At 41.1% G+C, this 24,619-nt stretch overlaps 2 protein-coding genes across 3 annotated transcripts in view; one reads left to right on the top strand and one right to left on the bottom strand.

Annotated features, from left to right (window-relative positions):
- The window catches only part of LOC311258087 (disintegrin and metalloproteinase domain-containing protein 10), a gene marked incomplete at its 5' end in the record, with an annotated part of 47,088 nt that extends 30,538 nt beyond the window's left edge, over positions 1-16,550 (top strand). Inside the window, 7 exons of the mRNA XM_084354133.1 lie at positions 5,736-5,899; positions 9,480-9,651; positions 9,771-9,915; positions 10,127-10,310; positions 12,977-13,076; positions 13,417-13,637; positions 15,884-16,550. Coding sequence (XP_084210259.1) covers positions 5,736-5,899; positions 9,480-9,651; positions 9,771-9,915; positions 10,127-10,310; positions 12,977-13,076; positions 13,417-13,637; positions 15,884-15,988 — 1,091 coding nt within the window. The 3' untranslated portion in view covers positions 15,989-16,550. The remainder of the gene's footprint in view (positions 1-5,735; positions 5,900-9,479; positions 9,652-9,770; positions 9,916-10,126; positions 10,311-12,976; positions 13,077-13,416; positions 13,638-15,883) is intronic.
- Positions 16,551-17,646: 1,096 nt separating this feature from the next.
- On the bottom strand, positions 17,647-23,921 carry lpl2a (lipoprotein lipase 2 a). 2 transcript variants are annotated; one of them, XR_014622770.1, is made up of 11 exons: positions 23,706-23,921; positions 22,609-22,805; positions 22,128-22,307; positions 21,912-22,023; positions 21,587-21,820; positions 20,762-21,004; positions 20,352-20,472; positions 19,877-20,095; positions 19,660-19,767; positions 18,926-19,005; positions 17,647-18,733 (listed from the first exon to the last, which is right to left on the bottom strand). XR_014622770.1 is itself a non-coding variant. In XM_084355304.1 (10 exons), exons 1-10 carry the CDS (start codon positions 23,803-23,805, stop codon positions 18,984-18,986), a joined length of 1,536 nt encoding a protein of 511 aa, XP_084211430.1. In that variant the 5' UTR covers positions 23,806-23,921; the 3' UTR covers positions 17,647-18,983. The 2 variants fall into 2 exon arrangements, 1 of the variants encoding a protein (XP_084211430.1); XM_084355304.1 differs by having other exon boundaries at positions 17,647-19,005.
- Between the last annotated feature and the right edge of the window lie 698 nt (positions 23,922-24,619).

Raw genomic sequence — 24,619 nt, 5'->3', positions numbered from 1 at the left:
CGGGGTGTTGTTCAAAGTGCTTTAAGTGAAGAAACAAGAAAAGAATAAAAACAGGCAAACCAAAACAAGCCTTAAAAGTGCAGGATACAACCAATCAATCAAATAACAAATAACAAATAACAAGTACAGTTATGCTAAGAGCAATTAAATGTGTAAAAAGATATAAAACAAAGGAAGAATGACAGTTAAAGTCTTTTAGTTTTATTTTAGCTTATCTCTTGGAGTTCTATAGTTTTGGTGCAAATTTTAAAAAAAAGGCTGAGCGGCAAATTGTATTATTTGTGTGATAGTTTAAAACAAACAACCAAAAGAAAAAAAACAGTGGAAGATATAAGAGGCCATGAAGGATTACAGTATAAAACAAGAGTTGGTAATGGTAAAGTCCCAGGCCAATAGGAGCCTTGTAAGTGAGCAACAGGACTTTAAAATCAACCCTTGTTATGATCTTTTACTGATAGCTGAGCTGAAATGATGCACAGAATCTGCTTGAGGATTGAAACATTTTGAAGAATAAGTTTAAAAAGTTACAAACTTCCATGAAACATTTGGCTCATATTGTCCATTGACCTAAATACACAAACGTACTCCTTCCTAACGTCAGCCACGTCTCTCCGGTCCCGCGACAGACTCTGTGAGTGTGTTGTTGTTGTTGTTGAGTTGGAGGAAGTCGGACACGTATGTCGGGATTGTTGACGTTGGGGGTTCGTCCTGCTTTACATTGTCTCATACGCAGCTTTTGATTGGCTAAACTGAGGGGCGTGAGAGCAGACCACCACAATGACATGTGATTATGGAGCACTGAACCTTTGACACTTACACATAGATAGGACACACCCACAACTCCCAGACGTCTCAGTGAGGATTGGGGACTGCATTCCACAGCGTGATCGCCATGGTGACATCTCACGTGAGGAACACACACACACACATTGTGGATTGAGTGACATTGTTGTGACTTTTCGGTCTCATGTGATCGCCCTGAATGAGCCGACCATTAAACGTGGATAATGTTTGACCTCCAGAAACAGATACGAACCCACGCTGAGTATCTCCCAGTTTAACCTACTTCCACCAGTTTATTACTGGTCTTGGGTAATAGAAGGTCTTAACCCATTCAACCTTAAACCCAAAGACCCCAATGCCACTAAAGCTACAGAAGACACACACATTTGCTCACACACAGCCCCCATCAATCACTGGGAGCCCCTCCTCTAACCCCTCCGAGTTATGCGTTCATACGTCGGTGGAGGACGGGGGGGTTGGGGGCTCAAAGGCTTGTGCCACCAGTAAGCTTTCTCACCAGTAAAATTCCTTCCTCTCCTGAATGCTGATCGAGGAACAGATAGTAATTTTCCGCAATCTAAATTTGGTGTTGTTTTTTTGTTAGTTTGCTGGCTGCAGTGTGGTAGTGCCATTGTCCTTTTTGGGGAGTAAAATTAATGGTGTTACCGTAAATAAATATCCGGGATGTGTTGATTATTTTTATTTGTAAGTATTTTTTTGGCCTTTATATAGCTTTATTGATAGAACAGCTGAAGACATGACAGGAAACAGGATGAGAGAGAGGGGCCCGGGGCCGCTGCAGCGAAGACAAAGCCTCAGTACATGGGATGCCAGCTGTACCAACTGAGTTTAATGGGACCCGGATGTGTTGATTTTTAGTCAGCCTTTCACCTTTCATTGTTCTTCCCATCGGTTTCTACTGCTATGTCTTTTACTGACCGCTAGCTCGATGGGAAGTTACATGTAGGTCAAAGATGTTTGGATAGATTAGAGTTCATTCTTTTTGGTGATTAAAGTTGGTTTAAAAAAAGAAGTGCCGAGCAAGCAAAAGTAGTCAATAGGTTTATAGTGGCAACGGACAACTTTTCCCCCTTGCAGGTGGGCAAGTGTTATTATTGTTGGTGCTGCTGTTGGCAAAAACAACTGGATTGTTTCCGTTTTCCTCACTGTCGCAAATAACACCAACGCAGAAAACAACATGGGTTTATATAATGATTCGGTCTATAACAGAAATGGATCACCATGTAACTTTCCTTTTCCCAGGTGACCTTTTCCCTGCTGGCATTTGATCATTTGTAACATTAACATTTACCTCATGATGATATGTTGAAGCAAGAAAACTTGTCTATTGCCAGTTTAAATTGAGGAAAAGTAATCCCCAAACAAATGTGTAGCACTCCGTCAGATTAGCATTTGACTCCTGTAATGATGTCAGACTCAAAACAGACAATATTTAAAACAAATAAAAATACAAAAAGGTTAACTACCCACACATTTTTTTCCATTGTCAAAACCAGAAACACTTTATTGATCCCCGAGGGGAAAATGTTATGCTAGCAGCAGCTAATGTAGCCTCCAGCTGCTAGCCTCAAGCAGAGAGGGAGGACAAGCTACAGAGGTCTGGTTAAACACATTTTTTCCCACCTTCACACACCCAGATTATTACCAAACTCTTCAGACCCACTCAAGTGACGTCACGCTGCTCCCTCTGGACCCACAATTGGCTTCACGCAACTTTTTCCACACATGCAGTATATTTCTTCCCGAGACCTGTCAGTCTTTGATGTGTAAAATCGGTGAGGTTCCCCGTAAAGGTCGTGGGGAGGCTGAACTGGTTTCCAGGGCAGGTCACCACTGACAGGCGGCAGACATTATTGTAGAGTGCAAGTTTGCATGATTCTCCGACTGAAGCGGCACGATTATAACATGTTTTTTAACATGATTTTTACGAGTAGAATCCTTTAAGCAGACCGGACGATTTCCAGCTGTGCTTGTGGCAACAAAAAACAAATATTTTTGATGGGAGGTTTGGGACGTATCCAGTCTTGTTTGTGGAGACCAAATCAGGTACATGATCTTTACCAACCCTAACATTTCAACAATAGGTATCACATTCAGATTACATGAATATGAAGTGACTTTCATGTCAGGGGAAGAAGGGAGTGGTGGTAGCATGACACATCGGCAAAACAGCTGCCAAATGAAAGAACAATGTTTGAAATACCGTTCTTTTGCATTTGTCAATGAAAAAACACTGGATATTTTTTATGAGATGTCGAGACATTTTCCACCTGAAATATTATCTTTTCCTAACCCTAACCAAGTGGGTTTTGTGCCTAAATCTAATCAGACCATAAGGACAGCGTTGTCACAAGATAACATTGAAGATGTTACCTCCAGAATGTTGCAACATACAAACAGATTTTCTAAATTGGCCGAGTAGCACTTTGAACTCGCCGACACCGAAAGCAAGTCCCAGGATGAATATGAAATGTGATACATTCCAGACCGTCCTTTGTTTTCATCAACAAAAAAAGATCAAATTGATCTCAGAACACAGTGAATAAATCCTGTTCACATTTGCAACGTGAAGGTCATTGAACTCTGGAGACAAAGGGAGCAGTGATGCAAAGTCACCCGATGTAGTTACGTTACTTTTGGTTGACGTCCAGAGTACAGCCACTGTAGTTTTCGGAGAACTTTGGTCGTCATTCTCAGAATCGCTCCCTGTGTCTGTTTTTGTTGTTAGAGGTATTACTGGGAGACTGGGACTCCCCCCCACATATTTATCTCAGGAAGGACTTCCCCTTTACTATTGTTTTTCGTTCATAATAAACTGTGTGAAAGAGTGTGTGCTTGTGTGTGTGTACCTTCGAGTTTTGACTGTGATCTCAATCAATACTCTACTCTATTTGTCTTGAAGCAAGTGTTACTATGTATGTTACTACTTGTGTGTGTGTGTGTGTCAGTGTGTGTTTCTTTCTTATAGTGAGTGTGTGCATTAAGTGATCCGGAGGACTGTTTGTCTCTCCCGACTGTGTTTGTCCAGCGAGCTAATAATAGGACTCTTTCATTACGGGCTCCTTTCTGTGGCGAAGACGAGAAGGAGGAGGGGACTCATACGCAGCCCCCTTTCTCTGCTCGCGATGCCAAAAACCACAGCGCAGGCCTCCAAAGTAAGCTCTTTCTAGGAAACACAGATCCTTGAATAGCCCACTGGGGGGGCCATTTTAGGTCAAAAGCAAGGAATGTTGGAGAAATGCATCCAGAATTCTTGATTAACGTAGCTGGGGGAGTCTGTGTGTGGATAGGGAAGAGCTGTCTTTTTACTTTTATCAGTGAGGAGAACAAATCCTGACACTTTCCTTCAGGTTTTCATCTAAAAATGTCAATGCACCTCCTCATTTCTGGCAAAAGATCCGGTTACGGGCAGCCCACTCCACCTGGCATATGATGGTGGTGTAACCGTCTTGCCTTTGCTCCTGACAGTGAACTCATTGTTTCTACAACAGCGGAGATAGGGGGCACTTGTGTTTTTGTTTTTCGACCTCTAACTGTCCCTCACCGTTCCTGGACGTCACACATACGCCCACTGCGCAACAAAAACATGCTGGCGGCAGAATCCAGATGCCCGCGACTGGTTCCCACAGTCCTCAATGACACCAAGTGAACTTGGAATTCCCTGAAACAGACGTTCCCCTCACAAGCCAGACCCCTCAAAACGGTAGCGCCGCTGACCGCATTGTGTAACAGGTGTTACATAAAAGTCACGTGTGCGCGCAAGAAGAGCTGAGACCTCCAACCTGAGGCACATAGGGGCAGAAATGGCGGGAACCAATGAAGAGAGAGGATGGGCATGTATGGAAGTATGGAAATGACTCACACAGTGGCTGACTGAAAGACTTGGTGGTGGTTCTAAGTGTTGAGAAAATGATGATGGATGAGGAAGAGTATGAATGTAGTAGATTTAGATTTAGATTAGAGGTGCAGGTGGTTAGCATCTTCAAAGCTTCAGTATTTAGTTAATTTTCTGCCCATGTGTTCTGCACAATAGGAAGGATTGTCCCTGTTCAACCAAGTGTGAGATGTCACAGATTTAAGAGATGGTCTTGTTGAACTACCTGAAGTCGTATCACAGGTTTGACCAATCAGTCGGGTTTTCTGTAAACTCGTCCTCTGACTGGCCACCTGAAAGATGATGTCACAACCCTGCCATGCATCCATGTGAACGTCTACAGCTGTTTGTAATTGTGGGAATGGCCTTTGGGGATGGAATTACGTAAACACATAGACAGTGGGGACCATTGGAGGCCAAATGGATTTGCAGGCTTTGATGTTAAACTATAGGAGCTCAGCATGTCTGTTGGTCTGTCTGCCGCCGCGACCCTCTGGGGCCTCAGAGGTCGATAACGCTTCAGTAGCAGAACATTGTTGGTTTAAGGTATTTCCAGTAGCACAAGGTCGGTTATGCAACCATACTGTACTGCGAAGTGACAGGCAGGTATGGTTTCACGAAGTCTGCGACTTCTTTCTGTTCTGAGCGTGTTGAATCTGCAGAATCATCATAGGTATCGCAGTGAGCTTTCAGGAGCTGTCAACTTCATCAAAACCTATATTTCTACCCCTTTCTTGAAAAGCAATACTACAATTAGCATCATTGTAGATTAATAAAAGAAAAATGACAGAGCCGAGAGAGGGAGGTAATAGTCAAAAAGAAAACTCAGAATTTCAAAGCGAAAGTTACAGATTTCTCTGAAGAGTACTTTGATAATCTCTGAGAATAAAGTGGGAAATTTACAATAAAAAACAAAAACAAATCAGGGAATATTACCAACCCTTGGCTCTGTAATTTTGTTTTACTTCAATGGGCCTTGTCTTTTACTTTATCTGACCTCAGTGGAGTCCAAACCCACAGCCTCCACGTTTATCCCCCTCTTCTATCTGTACTTCAGGTAACTGGGGAGGAATATGTTCTCAGCAGACGACCCTTCGTAACGGCGGGAGCTCCACGCTGAACACAGGTCTGGTCACTATTCAGAACTACGGAGAGTTCCTGCCTCCTCGACACGTCCAGCTGACCTTCGCCCACGAGCTCGGACACAGCCTGGGATCACCGGTCAGTCATCATCACACAGATTCCACAAAATACAAACAACTGTTTGATGAAGAGGAGGGTCCCACAATTTATCACATGAAATTTCCCTCATAGTGTAAAATGTAAGGATAATACCAATAATATCAGATTTTAAACTGTCTTGATTGAATATTAAAGTGTGTATTCAACTCTTTTGACCCTACATCTACGTGTTCTTTCAGCTTCATAGAGTTTGAATATGTCAGATTGTAATGTTGATGTCATGTACAGACAAATCCTGAAGCCACTCGTTACGCCCTTCATTCATATAATGCAGTATTTCAAACAGTATATCAACAACAAGTAAAAACCTGGTGACATCAGGAATTCAAGATCAGATGCTCAGATATGAAGTTTAGGGAAACAAATGGAGACGCTGCAGATACATAGCTGACCAAAGTCATTGAAATTACACAATGTAGTCTGTTTTAGGGTGGATTTTCCCTTTAAATTTCCATGTATAAATAGTAGTTTATAGAAATATCACCAGTAGTGTAATAGCATATGTAACAAAGACAACCTAGTGGATGTTTTCGGCGCTACAGACAGTTTATCTTCCATGGCTGGATATTCACACGTGTCATTAATAACATTATCTGGTATTGTGAAAAACGTGTTGACACAAACTGAATGAAGCCATTGTTAATGTTATTTCAGTTACACCTGTGATTGTCTTCCATTACATGTTAAAATGTCTGCTGTAAGGTCTGATAAGAAGACCCCTCCCAAAAAACAGTTCACACACAGCTCAGTGTAGTGTTTCAGATGTAACCTCTCTCTTTCTCTCTCTGAACCCCTTCTGGTGCCTCAGTCACCGAACATGAGACACTGTGGTCCTGAATGATAATTCAACATGATGAATCTCTGCTATTCAAAAATCAGGCTTACTTCACTTCACATGGTCCCGCAAAGCACGCATGGCTGTTTGCACTGCACCAGAACAAATTGTCTGTGAATGATTCACTTATGTGGGCATTACAAACCTTGGCCTTTATTGACCGGCTGGTTTTATAGACATCCTTGGCTCAGGCTCACTGGATAATCTGAAAAAAAGAGAACAGGAGGATCTCTGATTTCCCTCTCGCTTTCTCATCACGGTTCTTCTTCGTTTATTTAAATACTTGAGTACATTCTTGAGGTTTTTTACTTTAAACTCCACTTTTGCATTTGCTGCTGTATATAAAGCAGCAAATGCTGTATAAAGTGCTGTATATTACTGGCTACGCCAGTAAAATGCTTTAACACATTTATGCACATGTATTTTTACATCATAGTACTAGTACTTTAACATAAGTAAGTACTTCTTCCGCAGTCATCCAGCCCCACCATAACACCACACAGCTTGTGTATACACAAAAATGCATGCACGTCTCTGTGTGTGTGTGACGGCTGCGAACACCTGCGACCTTTCTCCCACTGCCCAAAATGCCAGCAGTCCATTTTCCCCCTGCCCTCTGTTATTCACACTTCCACAGACCAAAGACTCCTCTGAGGCGTTCCTGAGCACATTAGTTCTGCCATGTCAGACCCTGCAGGCTTTCGATAAATTAAACCACCGTAAGTTCACGTGTTCTCCTGGCTCCTATGACAAGCATGTCTCATTGTTTCCAGGCCGGCCAGGCTGGAAGAAGCACATGAAGAGATCTCAGGCTTCACCTGAGAGTTGCGCTGTGATTCAAAGTGAGGTCTGGCTAAAAAACTGCTTTAACCTTTGGCCGACTTCCCGTTTAACCATCCATGGAGGGCGAAGATATCATGTCCTCCCTGTCACCCCTTGAATTTACGCCTATGCATCCATGCATGCAGTGACCTTCAGAGCTGTGTGCTTTGGATCAGTTTGCAGCTCAAATTTAATAAATGCCATGCCATGACTTGACACATTGTGTATAAGTGCGCATATAATCTTGATATCATGGCAGCAACTAACATTTATCTTTGATTGAATTAATTGTTTTGACTAAAATGTCAGAAAACAGTGAGAATTGTCAACTATAATTTCCAAAAGCTCGACGTGACACCTTCAAATGTCCGACCTACAGTCCATAACCCTGAGATATTTAGTTTACTACCTAATAAAAGCAGCACATTTGCATATCAGAGTAGCTGGAACCATATAATGTAGTATAGTAATAGTAATTACAAATCCGAACATCACATTGGCAGAAGACTTGACTTGAATTTTCCCCTGGGACGGAAAAAACGTTATAGTTCCAACATTCATGAATCATTTTTCTTAATGGGTTGTTTATCTCAAAACTGCATCAAGGTTATGTCTGTGGTAGCAGCGTCTGTAAAACCACTGCAGGTGTTCAAGAGGTAAACAGGACGAGCAGGAAATCCAGAATGCATGTTCTTGCTTTTCTTACCCCTTTGCACTGTTGTGACTGCAGCACCAGATGTACAGTAAGACTGCTGCTAATGATTATTTTTATAGTCAATTAAGATGTTAATTGTTTTCATGTTTCATCGATGGGTTGTTTGGTCTATAAAATGTCATAAAATGGTGAAAAATGTTTATCGACGTATCTCAAAGCCAAAGATGACGTCCTCACACGTCTTGTTTTGTCCACAACCTAAAGATAACCAGTTTACTGTCATTGAGGAGGAAATAAACCAGAAAATATTCACCTTTAAGAAGCTGGAATCAGAAAACATTGACTGTTTTTTGATTAAAACAAACAAAAGAATCTCTTATCAAAATAATTGATGATAGATATAATTTTTTTTTACAATTAATCCAATAATTGTTGCAGCTCTAGTTCACAGTATGGTGTTCAGTGGAACTTGAAGTTGAAACTCTGCATACTTTTGAGATGAGATCCCACAAAATGGCTGAGAACCAGACATTATATTGGCTTTTTAAGATGTTGCTCAAAATAGATAACGTGGTGACAAAACAAAAACAAAACAAACTGCACCAGCATCTGCCGTCACATGTAGTTCTGCAGATACTGACAGAGTGAAGACTATAAATTCACACTCGTTACATCCGTCAAATTAACGAAGAACAGATGCCGAAATATCCACATCAAAAAATGTTCCCTCCACATGTGTCCACGCCAATTTCAAGTCTACCCCTCGGTCTCTTTATTCACCAGTGAGTTGACATCCAGAGAGTTCCTGATAATGTTTCACAAATACATCCTCAGAGCACGAGGAGCTCTCTGTTCTGTCCTCGCTGTCCCACATGTGGAACGCGACATTCCTCTGCAGCTTCAGGGCCATCAGATGCCAGGGAAATCTTTAGACTGCAGAAAGAAAACATTTTTTAGATAAGTTAAACGTCAGGAAAAACTGGCTTTTGCCCGTTCAGAAGGAGTCTGTAAATTAACTGATGTTACAGGCACTTTCCAATAAAGGGACTTAATCGTCCCACTGTGACTAGGATGGAAACAAATGGTTTCCGCTTAGTTGGATCATTTCTTTCCCCCCTGCAGAGATCATTGAGTGGAAATGTCTAAATAAATGCTTATTCCATGTGTTCACAGCGTGAAGAAACATAACTTACGCAGAGAAACGCATCATTTAAAAGATTATGTCTGGTATTTTGTCTGTGTTCCAGCACGATGAGGGCTCAAACTGCGGGAACCTCGGGTCGACGGGCGGTAAAGGCAGGTACCTGATGTTCCCTCACGCCACGGACGAGGTGCGCGAAAACAACGATAAGTTCTCGCCCTGCAGCATCGAACACATCAGCAAGATCCTGAAGCTGAAGAAGGATGACTGCTTTGTGGGTGAGAAAAGACAGTTCAGATGGAGCAGAGTCGAGGTTAAATGTTTGCAGTCACTGTAAATAATTATACTTTGTCCTGATGTGCGTGTTTATCTGTGTGTCTGCTCTTTTTTTGGCCAGTCAGCGACCAGCCCATCTGTGGAAACCAGATTGTGGAGGAAGGTGAGGAGTGTGATGTGGGTCAAAACGAAGCAGACCTCTGCTGCTTCAGCGCCAAGCAGCCTGTTGGAGTCCAGTGTCGCCTCAAGCCGGGTAAAGTCTGCAGGTACTTCACACAGAAACATCAGATGCTGCATGCAGACTTGTTCTGATATTTACAGTTTATATTTTTTTAATTACAGCAGCAAGCACACCACATTCGCCTGAACTATTTTGTTGATTAACTGTCTTCAAGGTGTGTATTTGTTTTGTCTGTATGTGGCTTTAACGTTAATCTGTCACCTCGACTTCGTGCGTGTGATGTTTTGATCCATCAGTCCGAGTCAGGGCCTGTGCTGCAGTCAGGACTGTGAGTTCAAGCCGGCGGATCAGACCTGCGATGAGGAGACCGACTGTCTGAAAGCGAGTGTGTGTTCAGGCCTCTCGCCGCTCTGCCCCGAGCCAAGCGCCAAGGACAACCTGACAGTCTGCAATCAGGGCACGCGTGTCTGCCTGAATGGGGTGAGGCAGCCACACACAGCACGCCACAGTGTGACGCAACATGGTTTAATGTTGAACTAATGTATGGCAAAAACAAGTAGTTATAGTCCTGACCTTAGAAACAGCCTCAATGATCCCCATTTTTAAGTATTTAAACCTATTCTACAAGGACCCCCAAATAAAAGTATGAACCTGAAAATTAGCATAATATGACCTTTTTAAATTCCAACCTGTATAGTCTGCATTAAAAAATGTTCAGATTTGCAGTTAAATGTGATGCAAGTGATTCAGAACAAGGGCATAAATATAGAGAGTGCAGTTGCAGCAGGGCCATGGGGTGGAGGGTACTTTAGAGACTCGCATCAGCATCAACACTTCCCTCAGTCGTGTGATAGTTTGGTATTTGTGTTAGATATACATTTCGAGATAAGTTATAAATACATTATGGCGAACTTACAAGGCTACAAGTTATCGCTATTGTAAATTATTGCTGCTACCAGGTGGATAGCCAAGTACACTACAGTGTGTCTGTACTCTGTGACATTACTGTTTAGTGTTTACAAGTGCGATGAAGCACATGTCTGAGGACACCAACCACATCCATCACCATTTCTGCATGTAATCAGATGTGATGATGACGCTCAACCAGAGAGGGCAATGACACACTGAAACACACCTGTAAAGTGACTATGGCATTCATACCTACAGAACAAGCATCCTCTTGGTTTATTGTAGTTTTATTTGCTTCAAAAGATATATTTTTTTTAAAGTGATTTAATATAAGTTCAAGCTATTTATAGATTATTGTTTATATGATATTGTAATTCAGCAAAAGTGATTCATCGCCATGTCAAGTGTTTCCTGTTTATATATCAGCTGAAAATCTCCTGGATTCAATCAGACAATCCACCGAGCTCACTGTCGACTTTATTTGTAAGCAAAGGCACAATTTCAACACAACATTACCAAGAAAAGATCTGATCTCATCCGTGTTGTCACGAGACAACAGTATGTGAGACCGTAAAAGTTCGACTCGTGTTCGTCTTCTGTTGATACACAGTTCTCTGAGCAGGAGAGGCGAGGAATCTGTTTCAGCTGTGAATGTTGCTTCATCGTACGTTGTGGACATATTACTCTCCAGGGGTGCTAACTATGTTAACCAATGAAGACCTGATCCAGAATCATGGAAAATAATGTCTGGGAAAGACTTTTGAGGGGATTAAATAAAGGTGGGGTTTTAGTTTTAGTTTCCAAATGAATCATAAATCATTTCAATTGACTCGCATTGTTTCCTTCACTGATTGCTCAAATCCTTCTAAGAATCAAATGAACAGAAAACAGGAAAAGTGACTCATTTGTACAAATACACAGAATCAAAACAGAACTTCAGTTCAGTTCCTCAAAACACTTTGAAGAAAGTTCAAAGATAATCCACAGAGTGTGCCAGAGATGAATCAGTCCACAATGTGTAAATAATGATAACCCACTTTTACAATTTGTCTAACTCCATAACATAGATATCTCTTTTATCTGCTGAATGTATTGTGAAATGTGTCAGTGAAATGTGAACTAAACAAATAGACATAATATAAGCAAACAATAGGCAAAACGACCACATCCTCATTCCTAAATGGCAGAATATTGCCAATGACTCCCAAAATGTCATATTTGACGATTACAGAGTACCAGCAACAGGTGGTGAACCTGACCGTTGTCGTCACGCAATGAACCTTGTGAAACAATCACTTTTTGGTTAGGTTTAGGAACCAAAACTACATGGTTAGCTTTAGCAAAAGGTCATGGTTTGGGTTAAAATAAGTGTGTTAGCTACTGTACAAAACTCAAGTTATAAACATAAAGTTAGTTAAAATAACTCACCATTGACTTTTGGTTTAACAGACATGAACTGCGGTGTCCTGGGTGAAAGTCCTGTGATTGTTTGACCCATCTGCCTATCAGTCAGTCTTACTCTACATCACCTGACTTCCTCCTTTGCCAAGTCATAATTACTGTCACCACTAGAGGTCGCCACCTCACAATAAACTTAGTGCTTATGGGTCGTACTGAACATTTTTGAATGCAGGCTATACATCTGTATATATTTTGAGGCATTCTTACTGACATTCAAGAATCTATTGGTTTCCATTAACTCTTTTATGGTGAGAAAATCAGTTAACGGGCTCTTGAAACTTCCTTAAGTTGACATGACACTCACGTTTCATTATTACGTTATTGTTGCATTAATTATAATGTAGTTTAAGTAGTTTTATTAAACAAAACCCAGAAGTTTCAAAAGACTGTTGATAGATGTTCATATCATCCAGTAATTAATGGAAAGGGATGGATGCTGGAATTGTAGACAGAACTTGAACTTTTAATATTTTTACTATCTTAATCCAGCCATAGCTACCTTTGACCTTTTGGTTGTGGTAAGTGTATCCTACCACCAATTACTTGGTAGTTAGCGTAAACAAAACAAAGTCCAGCTGAGAGCAACAACTACTTATCAGTAGAGTCAATATTGAAGTATCAAACAAAATTATACTTTTTTTAATCCTTGTGTAAACTTTGACGAATTTTGTCCGATTGACCTGCTTTCGCTTGGCTTCTATTTTGTTTGTGTATCCCATCCTGTTTTTCTGTTATATACTCTTCTTCTTAATGAGTGTCCCTGTGTCTCTCTGCAGGTCTGTACTGAGTCTGTGTGTGTGAAGCACAGCCTGCAGCAGTGTGACTGTCCAGGAGACTCCATGAAGGAGAAATGCCACATGTGCTGCCAGCAGCCCGGTAACTATAGCTCCATCTGTCCTCTACTACTGAGGAATGTGTTTACACTTTGTGTCTCAACACGTCAGCCTGTGTCAATTTGTACTGAGGTCACCCTCGTACATCACTGTTTTCCATTAGGCAACCCTACAAATTACCTCAAGAGACACCATCTGACACATTTTTTTGCGTGCCAGGTATAACCTGAGTTGTTTTATTGAGGAGCTTTGCTATGGTCCTTGATGCTTTGGTGACCTGGAAGTTCGGCATCTGTGTTTCCGATTGTACACTCACTGGCTATAAGTAGCTAAATGATATGTGTTATGATATATTCTAATGGTTTTCTCTGTGTCCATGACAGATAAGCCAGAGACGTGTGCCAGCACCACCTCATCTGTGCTGTCACGTCACTTCCAGAGAAAGGCGTTGGCTTTGGCTAGCGGGGCTCCGTGTTCAGGGAACAAGGGGTACTGCGACAAATTCAGCATGTGTCGTCTGCTGGATGCAGACGGCCCCATCGCAAGACTGAAAAACTCCTTTCTTAACTTGGATGACTTTGATGACATAGCTGAGTGGATGAAGGTGAAGGATCAGTTTGATAGCACATACATAAGATTACAGCATACATAACATGCTGGAGGATGTTACAGTAAAGATGAAGAACAATTAATATGGATGTCATGATCACAGACTGTATCAATAGTGGATGAAGCATCCGGGTCTGAAATGACCTATTATTACCCAAAAAGTTTCATCTTTGTAGTCTCAAGTCTAGTCTCAAGTCTTTTTAAATCCAGCACGATGTATATTTAGTCAGTTATGGTCCCATTTAGAGTAAAATTGATGATAAAGCAGTACTTACAGTACTATACTTTAGGGCACCACTACCTTCGGACTGACAAGTAGTTACCACAGCGTTTGTCAGGTTCTCAGTCAGACCCATTCTGGCTTCTAAAAACCAAGATGGCAACGGCCGTAATGCCAAATTTGTCCTAATCTTTAGTTCAAGTGGCTTTAATCTAGATTTTTACAACACAGTGTCAAATAACAATTTTTAAAACAATTTGACAATGTTAAACCAGTATCAACCTTTTAGATACTTTGCTATTTTTGAAAGAAAGAAATAGCTTTATATCCTTCTCACCGTGTGTTCAGACCAGAGTTTCAGGGGAGTTTTGAGTGCCTCCATTGTAAGCTGGCTTGCTAGCTGGCTAACGTGTAGTTGGTACGTACATTGTTTAGTGTTAATGAACACAAATGGTCAAGCAAATTTGCACAAAAGATACAATGTGAAGGAAACAAATGACAAGTTGAATTTATAAGGAAATTAATTGCGCCCTTACTCAATTCAAAACACTGAGGCGTTATGTTGCTACAGCCTTAATTTTGACCAGTAGCTATGTTGGCTAATGTTAGCAAATTTTAGGTTTGCTGTCTGACTTTGCTGAGTCTACAATTCTACTTGGTGTTTAGCATTATGTGGTAATTGTCACATGTGGCCACAGTAGTTTTCATTTAGCAAAAGTTACATGATTTCACTTTAAAGGCACCCTGCGCTGTCTTTGACCACTGGTGGCACTGTAGAGCAACGTTGTGATGAGCAGGCCCCTCTACAGTTTAAATCTTGTGCTGTACATTTAAATTGGCTGCACAGGGCGGCAACAGCTGCTGGTGATAAAGTGTTTAATTGGGAACAATGTTTTAAAAGAATGCATTGAACATGTCCGTTTAGCCTCACGGACATGATGTGAATGTAAACAAATCTGCCTTTGTTTATAATGGAAACTCCACAGTGTACATCTAATCAGTGTTTAAAAGCCAAACCCTTTTAAAAGCCCAATATTTTAGCCTTTACTGCTTTAGTTTACCACAGAGAAAAGTTAGTCTGTATGCCCTCAATCAGGTCTTCATGTATTAACTTCATAGGTTTAGACATCAGGCTGCTCCACTGACCCAGTTGTCCTGATCAGTGGTTTTCTGACCATCATGTCATGTGGTTGGAAATCCTTCTTTACCTTCTGCTCTGGCTGACATCATTTTTGTAAAGATGCAGCAGATGTTCGAGGTCTCCTCCTCCGCTCAGTGTGTTTGGTAAACTTCCTGCCTCGATGTTCAGCTGTCCCAATGTTTTAGACGTGGCTGCTTTTGAGGTTTAGTTTCTCATGACAGCGCGGAGAATCAGGAAGGCCATTTGGGTTCAGGACCTCATGTATCAACTGTTTCACAGGAGACCCACTTAGTTTGCTGAGTCATTCTCTGATGTGCAGAGCTGCAAAGTCAATAGTATACATCAATCGACCTATATAGGAGTTAAATGAGTAAAGTAAACTTGTTGACTTTCTTGTGTTTTTCTGCTCACCAATGTAATGGTTGAACTTGAAAAAAATGTGATAAAACACTGTGAATTAATTATCTTTAGCTTTTGGACTGTCAACAAAAAAGACATGAGAAACCGTTGTACAAATTTTGTGATTAACTTTTTTCTTAACTTTTAATCACTTAAACAAAAACTCAACATTTAGTTAATTCAATTCAATTGAAAAACGTGACATTTAGTTAGTCACATCATTTGTCATCCATGTTGTTTATTCTCTTGTTGTCACTTAACCGTTGTCACCCAAAAACAACATAGCTGCAAAATGATGAAGGAAGCTGATGTTTTTAGTTTATGTAGCTGAAGTTTACTGCCAAACATTTCTCTGATTAGCATTCAAAAAGCCTGATCAAGACAGTCAACAGCAATCCAAACTCATACCTTATAGCCTTTAGCTTATAGAGATCCTATTAAAATGAAACATTCATGCACTGTTTGTGTTGATCCTCTGCAGGCTCACTGGTGGGCCATCCTGCTGGCTATCCTGACTCTGTCTGGAGTGATGGGCTGCACCGTCTGCTTCTGTGGCCGCAAACTGGACACCAGTGACCTGGAGTGAACTCTTCCTTCTGATCCCCGTCACCATCATGATGACGGATGAAAGAGGATTTATTTATCTGGGATTTTTAAGTGTCATGGTCACATTGAGGAGGCTCTTTTAACGTGAGTGTCCTGTGATGCACGTGTTGTGGAAGACATCGCTGTTGCTGCCAGTCAGTCGACCCCCATTGACGTCACATCAAACACCTACAGGGACTTTAAAGCGTCCCTGCAAAGACTGATGGGACTCTCCCTTATTTTGCCCTGCTGTGTCCTTGCTGTTGTATTTGAACTTAAGCTCTAATTTAAGCCTTGATGACAATCCAGCTATCCTGCACACTGATTAAGAACATGACCTTTGGTCTAAATGCTGTCATTAAAATGTCATTGTCATTATGTGTTTACAAAGAAAAAGGATTCTCAGGTTTAAAGTAATAAAGTGATAGTCAACACGCTGGACATCTGAATGAGTGTACAGTGGTTCAAAGTTCTCAGGTGCTGTACTTGCAGTTTTGAGGTTTTAACTTTCAATTTTAGATTTTAAGCAACTTTGTACTTTTTGTCCACTTACTTTTCTAACTTCAGAGGGACATTTTGTTTTCTATTTATGTGTTTGTAAATAAAGATTTTATATACATGAGCTGATAGCAGTTGTGTTTTTACTCTACACATTACAGATGGTTTTATTGTTGAGGCCCAAAGAGGTCAAATGATCCAATATTTTACACAAACAGCAGAAGATTGTTTCCTCTCCTCTTTCCTTTAAAGACCCAGTCGAACACTAAAAGTAAGAGTGCATTTTACTGATAATGATGCTGTATTTGTACTTTGGTAAGACTTTGATTTCAGAATTTAAACCTGATTGCACAAATCGCTCCAAAAAACAAAACAAAAAAAGATACTATCCGTGCATAGATTGGTATAGACTTTGCTATCAATACACTATTAAGTCTGCCCACACTTGATTTAGGCCGCAAAAATGTAGGTCGCTTTAAGAAAGCGTGTCTGCCATTACACAACATAAACAGGAAAAAGCATTGTTTACCAGGCAAAGAAGGCGAAGAGGGAGAGTGATAGAAACTGAGGTAAAACAAGAGTGACAGTCGGGCATCCACTTGAGGGATAGTGTCCCAGAGTTGTGTCAAACTCTGCTCCCACACAGATATGTGTTCCCCCTTACCACGGGGACTTGAGATGGTTCAAACTGGCACTTATTTCTACTCAGCAAGTAACAAAACCTGCCTACTTACAATACAATGGGGTGTTTTTCAGGGTTTCACACTAGCCATGTTGTTAACGCTGTTTTTTGTGACAGCAGCCACCAACAGTAGAACCACAAGGACCGCTAAGAGCGTGAGGAATTTGCACTTTAGGTTGTTGTTTTAGTGCTTTTACTCAAGTTAAGGATCTAAACACTTCTTCCACCACTAATGATTTACATGCCATAGCCAAAAGGCACATCTGCTCATGAATATCTTGGGTCACCTTGACACAGTCAAACAATCATAAATGGCGTCACAGCTACAAGGACATGAAGAAATCACAGAGCTTATTTTGTGTAATTCAACAATTACAGGACCTTTTGTATCAAAAACAGATGTGAGAGTCGAAAATGTTAAAAATGTTTGGAGCAAACACACATTTTGGCTGATAACGAATTTAAAAAGAGGAATAAACAACCTTGAGCTGACTTTATTATCATTTTTCACTGTCACAACTATGAAATAAATGTCAGGATGTCCTCCAGAGAGGACCTCTCGGATGGCACTTTTGGTTTATTAAAGAATGTATACAGTACAGCGAATATTTACAAATATGTACAAAAGATTATAGATTTTACACATTAAATATACAACTAACAGTGCTGAATACTACAAAATCTATCATCTGTAATTGTTGTATTTACATAACTGTACAAGTAACTTGGTTAAGCAATCTCGTCCCCTGTTTTCAGTGCAAAAGTCAAACATTTCCACATTTTTCAAGTCAGTTGAAATGAAGTCACAATGATTACAGTACCGATCTCTAAAGAGCCGAGGTTGAGACATTGCTGACAGAACTGGAAATGTAATTATGAATGAAAGATTTTAAAAAGTTAAATGCACAGAAGTTAAAGGTGACTAAGGACAGACAGTACAACAAAATGACAACACTGATATGAACTGTGCTTTCCACCTCGCACTGAGCATCACGCCTCTCATCGAATTTCACCAATTTAATAAAACCATGGTCGACAAAATGTCTTCTATACCGTAACAGCTTCAAAGTAACATCTTGCAGAGGATATTAAAACATCTTTTTCATGGGTGACGTTTCCAGTAAAAGTCACACAGTTAATCGAATAACAACAATAAAGCATGCCGAGGTGAAAAACAGCAACAAAGCGCTAAGTTAAGACAAACAGCAACAGCTTACTTCTGGTGACTGTTAACAGTATAAGGCACACTGATACAGGTCCCACAGTCACATACAGTACTGAGAGCCACAGTGGTGAATGCTGTCAGGTTAGATAACACATAAAGGTAAATAATGTGGGCCCTATTGCATAAAACACCTTCATCTTACTGTGAAGAAGAGTTTCTCATGATCCCCTTTGCAGACCTCCTTGGACACAAAGAGGACATTATTCCTCACAGTGGTCGATTGTGAAATTTAACTTTTGATTGATTGAGGTATTTTACACAATGGGACATCAGCACCTCCAGAAATATGAAAGTAAATCCAGTTGGTTGTACCTCTCAGTGTGTGAGGCGCAGTATCCAACCTTTTGGACACAAAAGACGCACCAAAGAAGACGGCATACATACAGTTACTATCATAAAAACAACTCTTTATAAAATATTTTACAGTATTCACATAGATGTTTTTTTAAATAACAAACATACTTTTGTGGATATATACAAGGCGGTGAGAGTTTTGAGAAGTAAAATAAGTTACAGGTGTATAAATTATTTACTAAGTGCTTGAATGGACGGAGGGATGTTCAACGGTGGAGTGGGGTCTTTTCTTCGAGGTCAGTGCTTCTCCAGAGTTACTCTACAGACAAATAAGTTTATTGTTATTTATCAGCTTTAACATAACTGTTAATAGACCATATTCACATGGCGGCCATTTTGTCTGATGTCATGCAGGTACAAGTCATTAAAACAAAGGGAATGTGACAGATTGTTATCATTTCACAGCTTCTCAATTGATCAGCAACTGAAAAGACATTAGATAGTGAAAATCTGGAGGGACATCAGGCTATATTTCAAGGCAAAACAACATTTTTGATTAGCCCATTAGCTAACGTTAGCATGCAAACACTTCCTTTCTAACATTAATGTTTGATTAAATCCAGTCTGTTTTACTTCCAGGCTCAAATAAATGTGTCCAAGATGTGTGTTAGTATTTTAGAATTAATTTATGTCTCTCCTACCATATTGTGTATCAAACAGTAACGTTAGTTAGGAAGTGGTTGAATGCTTATGTTTGCTGTTGTCAGTTTATTAAATATGTTGTTTTATCTAGAAATACAGCCTGATTTCCTTCAGGATTTTCACTAGCCACAGGAGTCAGGGACATTTTAACAATTTGACAGATTTCCCACATTTATAGGACTTCCCACACCGATCATCATGTCAGAGGAAAATGGCCGCCCTGTGAATATGGTCTAAACTCACTGGAGAAACTTGAAGAGGAGGAACTTACCGTTTAGGAGTTTGTTTTGAGTTCGTCCTCCATGCATCCTTACATTTAACAAAGGTGACCTCTTGTGTTAACTTCTGACTTTCAGGGTCTTTGACACAGAACACCAACCTGAAAAAGAAAGAAATAAAACATAATGAATAAATAATGCTAAAATGTTGTGTTTTTATGTCACATTTCCAATATTTGTAGTCTTTTTCCAATTATACACACAACCTACTTTTGTTGGGTCTCGCCTGCGCGAATGCGGATTTTGTGAACCTCCATGTTAGCACCGTCTGAGTCACCGGACCACCAAGAAGAAACCATCTTCAGCATGTTGGAGGTTGACCAACCGTTTGTCTCCTCCCATTTAAACTTCAGCATCAGGAGATCTCCGATGTCTTTCTCTGTCACCAGCAGGAATGAATGTGTCTTATTTGTCGCAATTTTCTCCTTCCTGCCAGACACGAACACAGGAAAGTGTTTGTTTTCTACTTGTAGCCAGTCGCAATAATTTATGTAGCTCAGCCTCATAAACCCTGCACCATAAACCATGCATGATATAACCACAAGAGGCAAAACATTTCCATGTCTGCGGTTACATCACTGTTCATGGCTTGTGCCTCGTGCCGTATTCTCTGACTGTTACAAAACAACTCATATAACTTATAAGATGCAAGTCACCGTGCTGTAATTCTGTTTTATGAACTCACAGTTTAAGCTCCAGGTTTTCGGCCTCTCCGTTTGTCCCGTACAGCGAGACGGTGAGTGACGGCTCCATCTCTGAGCGGTTCACTTTACTGGAGAAGTGGATCTTCAGCTGGTAGTGGTAAACTGTGAGAAAGAGCAACAACAGGAGGAAAACGTTAAACATGCCTGTGGGTTTGTGTAGTGAAGCTGATTCAACTTAGATTTGGTTGTTTTAGCTGCAAATGATCAGAAATCTGTAATTCCTTTTAAATCACTTACTCAAACATTTTTTATAGGATTAGATTCAGCCAGTGAACCTTGTTTATGCAATATTCTTAGTTCATGTGACTCTGGACAACTCTCACAAATTGAAAAATGAAAAAAGTAAAAACAAACAACACCTTTTAGTCTCTACTGATAAAAGCCCACTGACCTCTGAAAGGCATGGAGGCTCTTGTCTTGGTGTACATCTGAACGTTGCGCGCCTTGCGGACCTTGCTGATGTCGTAGCCCACCGTGTTGCAGCGGCTCTTGCGGCAACTGAGACACATGCCGCGGTTAAACATGTCGCTGCTGCCGCATCTGTAGGCCTTGGCCGCCTCCTGCTCGTTCAGCAGGGAGTCGATGAACAGGTGGATCGAGCGCTCGTGTTCGCACTTGACTGCGTCTGTGATGGCTGAAGACAGAAGAGAGGGAACGGCTTTTAATGAAACATATAATTATGTTACATTCCTCTACTGCCCACACTCTGGATACATTTACTTTACCTCAACCGATTCAGACAGATTTTGTATCTGACCTTTCCTCGGTCATGTTTGGGGCCCTCTGTTTATTTTCAGTGCTGTGAATGGGGTCATTGTGCAACTGACAGTCACAATGTGCACTGCTGAGACAGATTAATGACAAGCAGCAAGGAGCTACAGTGTTACTGAAGCTGCTGGACAGTGTACTCTGTATGTAATAATTAGGATAAAAATGTGCATTGTAACCTGTTTACAGCAGAGGACAACATTATCTAATGGTTGGTTAAACAGGCTATGCTGAAATGGTGAATAATGCATTCTTATGTGAAGCCAAAATATAACGTTGTCTGTTTAAAAACTGAGTAAAAACAGCACTTATGGTCATAATGGTTGTGTGTATTTGTTCTAATAACCAGAAAATTGCAGTAATACAAAGAGAACGATGAAGAAAATCCTGTTACTTTCTACAAATATAGATGTGGCTGTGCTAATTTCTCTTAATAGGTGGTTCTTACCAAATATCCCAAAGTTAGCGATCTTCTCCAGCGCCCCCCTGAGGTTGCAGCCTGGCTGGAAGCTGCCTCCATTGGGGTAAATGTCAACATGGCCGACTGGCTGCTGGATCCCGATGCTGAGACCCAGGGAGCCGCGGGTGAAGGTGTGGAGGACGTCCACAAAGTGAGCGTCGTCCGGGGAGAGACGCCTGTGGGCGTGCATTCCCTCAAAGTCAGGACCAGCTGGGTCCAGACCTGCAGAGACAGACAACAGTGAATTCACCAGTCACCTCGCAAATTAACTGAACTCTTTCCAAATTAAAGATTGTGAGACGTGTTGGTTTACCTGTGATTCTTCCGACTTTATTGGTTGCATGGCTTCCGGCGAATCCTGCCACATGAGCGCCGAGGCTGTAGCCAATCAGGTGGATGTTCTCAAGAGGCATGTTGGTGGTTTCCTTTATAGAACATTAACAAAAATATGATTTAGGCAAACAGTGACACAAATACTCCATTTCACTGATAGTGAGCTTCTTGAGCTAATCTTGTTAATCTCACTGACCTCGATCCAGTCGATGAAGTGAGCGATCTCCTGTCCCACTGCTTTGGTGTTCTGAGCAGCCACCACGTAGTGGTTCTGTGCCGAGGTGAGCCAGTCCACCACGATGACGTTGGCCGTCTGCTCTCTCTCGTACAGCGCCGACACCAGCTTCGCCACCCAGCTTTCAAACATGCCGCTCAACTGTTGGAATCAAAACAGTAAACTTAAGGCTAAAAAACAGGCTTTTGTAAAAATTCTAGGAAGTTGAGGAAGAATTAGCCACATCAGTCCAGTTCATTTACATTATGTTTGGTATGAACTTCTACATGTTGGTGCTTGTGAAGAAAATTAGTTATGTACACCAGAATTTTGGTGAAATAATGACACACTTCCAGTCACAGGTGTTTTTTTTCCTGAACCAAAGCCGTGTCAAGAGAACAACAAGCCTGTGGGAGTTTTCAAAGACAGACAGGTCACAACAGGCTGAAGAATCTCGGCTCACCGTCCATCCGTGGATCACTAGGAAGGTTTTGGAGGAGCTGTTGAAGGTGCAGGCTGCCAGGGAGTCAGGTTTGCCAGGAACGATGTAGCACAGGTCGTCATCGGGATGGGACGGTTTCCGGAGGGAGAATTTGGCAACGGTTTGATTGGCGTCATCCTTGTGTTCAATCAAGTCTTTCAGAGGGTCGAGGAAGTTACCTGAACGAGAGGAAGGTTAACTAATCAGTTGTTTTTTGACTTTTTCACACACAAAAAAGAGAGAAGAAGAAATTCCTCTGTGGTGTTTTTGTCAGATGTGTAAATCTTATCTAATGCTCTGGCTGGGCGGTCTGAGACGCCTGACTGGCTAACTGAGTGACTGGTTCCAATAAGCACTGGCCCCTCAGGGGCCCCTCAGTAAATGAGCTTCCACCTTAGACAAGATCAGTCCTCTGGGGTTACAGGGGTTCACTTGGTCAGACGGAGCTCCATAGAAACCACTGAGAGTTTTTCCCAGCTTTGTTCCTGCCACCTCACCGACTATAATCTGCCCAAGTTTCAGTGGTCCTCACACAGTCAGCTGACTCAACTCAACTGGGGGTTGTGCTGGTTTACAGAGTGGGGGGTGGGGAGGTGGATGCAGGAGCCTCACAGACATTTACAAGGCTTGCACGGTTGAAGCAGTAAAGGTGCCATATTGTAAACATAAATGATTATATCTGCACTTTGATGACTCTTCTCATGTTGAGATCTTATAGCGGTCTGAATGTTTCTACCACTTTTCTCCTCTCCTTCTCTGAAGGTGAAAAACAGACATCTTGTCTCTCCCAGCCAGTAGTAGTTAGTAGAAGTTGGGTATTCGCCAGAAACCACAAAGACAAGTTTAGTCATAGACACGTGATACGTAGTATCTCATAGAAAGACCGTTACTGTTATTATCAGAGTCCAAACTACACCCAGCATGAAAACACGAGCAGGGCGCATAAATTACGCACATTTACTTCATACGACACATCTTCACCGCGACTATCAGCACCGCTATGTCCGCGGAATCCAAACAGTTTTGCACAGAAGTGTGTGTGACAGTAAATGTGCGTGAAGTTTGAAGTGGAAACTCACCAAAAATAGAATCGGAGAGCTCTTCTTCCAGGGACGTCACATGCTGCACGACTGCATCCAACACCAGAAAGTACAGAAACACAACTCGCCACGCTTTCATTTCTTTCACAGGTTTGTCCTTTCACAGAAGAATCGCTTCAGCAGTTAATTAAATCAGTCGGATCTCGTTGCAGAAGACTGTATATTTCCCTCTCAGACTGAGTTCAGTGCGTCCTGTTGCGCGCAGAGCGCTGATATCTGAACCACCTTGAACTATCAGCGTCTTAAATAGACTCTGACAAACCATTGGCTGCTGACCTCCGGGCGGGGAATGGAAAAATATGTGTAAAGTAAATCATTAGACTGCTTTATGAGGAGAGTTAACAACACTGTTGGGCAGCAGAGCTTCTAATTAAAACTAGTACAATGTAGTATTAATGTTTTTATCACTTTATTACATGTATGTCCCTCCACGTAGAGCAGGAGGAGTGAGTTACTGTGTTATTGTAGGCTTTCCTGTTTGCTTTACTCAACTGATTTATTGATTGGATGATTACTATGTGAGCTGATTGCTGTAGTCACTGATTAATTGGTTTAATTCAAAAGTATTTGTAAGCTTAGTAAGATTAAGGTAGTTTTTAATTTAAATCAAAACCATAAACACATTGCAAACATGTCTGCATGTCATCTTCAATAACCTTATATTATTTCAAAAGAAAACTGTGATAACAACAATACAACTTAACTTACACTACTCCAGATTAGTTAGGGGCACATATATGGGTGCATTTATGCATGGATGTGCAATAAAAGTCAAATGAAATGTGTCACATTCACAAAAACAAAACACAAAATATAAATTTAGATATGTCACAGTAATACCCATACCTCATTTTGAGGAGTGTATATGTGCAAAAACATGCAATGCACTGCAC

Source organism: Pagrus pagrus (assembly GCF_965226575.1).
Source record: "Pagrus pagrus genome assembly, chromosome: 6".
In the NCBI taxonomy this organism is placed as follows: domain Eukaryota; kingdom Metazoa; phylum Chordata; class Actinopteri; order Spariformes; family Sparidae; genus Pagrus; species Pagrus pagrus.
This window is presented reverse-complemented; position numbering and strand designations above follow the sequence as displayed.

Excerpts from the sequence above, each read along its gene's own strand:
- lpl2a (XM_084355304.1), bottom strand. The coding sequence starts at position 23,805 with ATGAAAGCGTGGCGAGTTGTGTTTCTGTACTTTCTGGTGTTGGATGCA. Across the intron at positions 22,308-22,608 it reads TAGTGATCCACGGATGGACG|TTGAGCGGCATGTTTGAAAG; the intron begins GTGAGCCGAGAT and ends TGATTCCAACAG. Across the intron at positions 22,024-22,127 it reads ACTTCATCGACTGGATCGAG|GAAACCACCAACATGCCTCT; the intron begins GTCAGTGAGATT and ends TGTTCTATAAAG.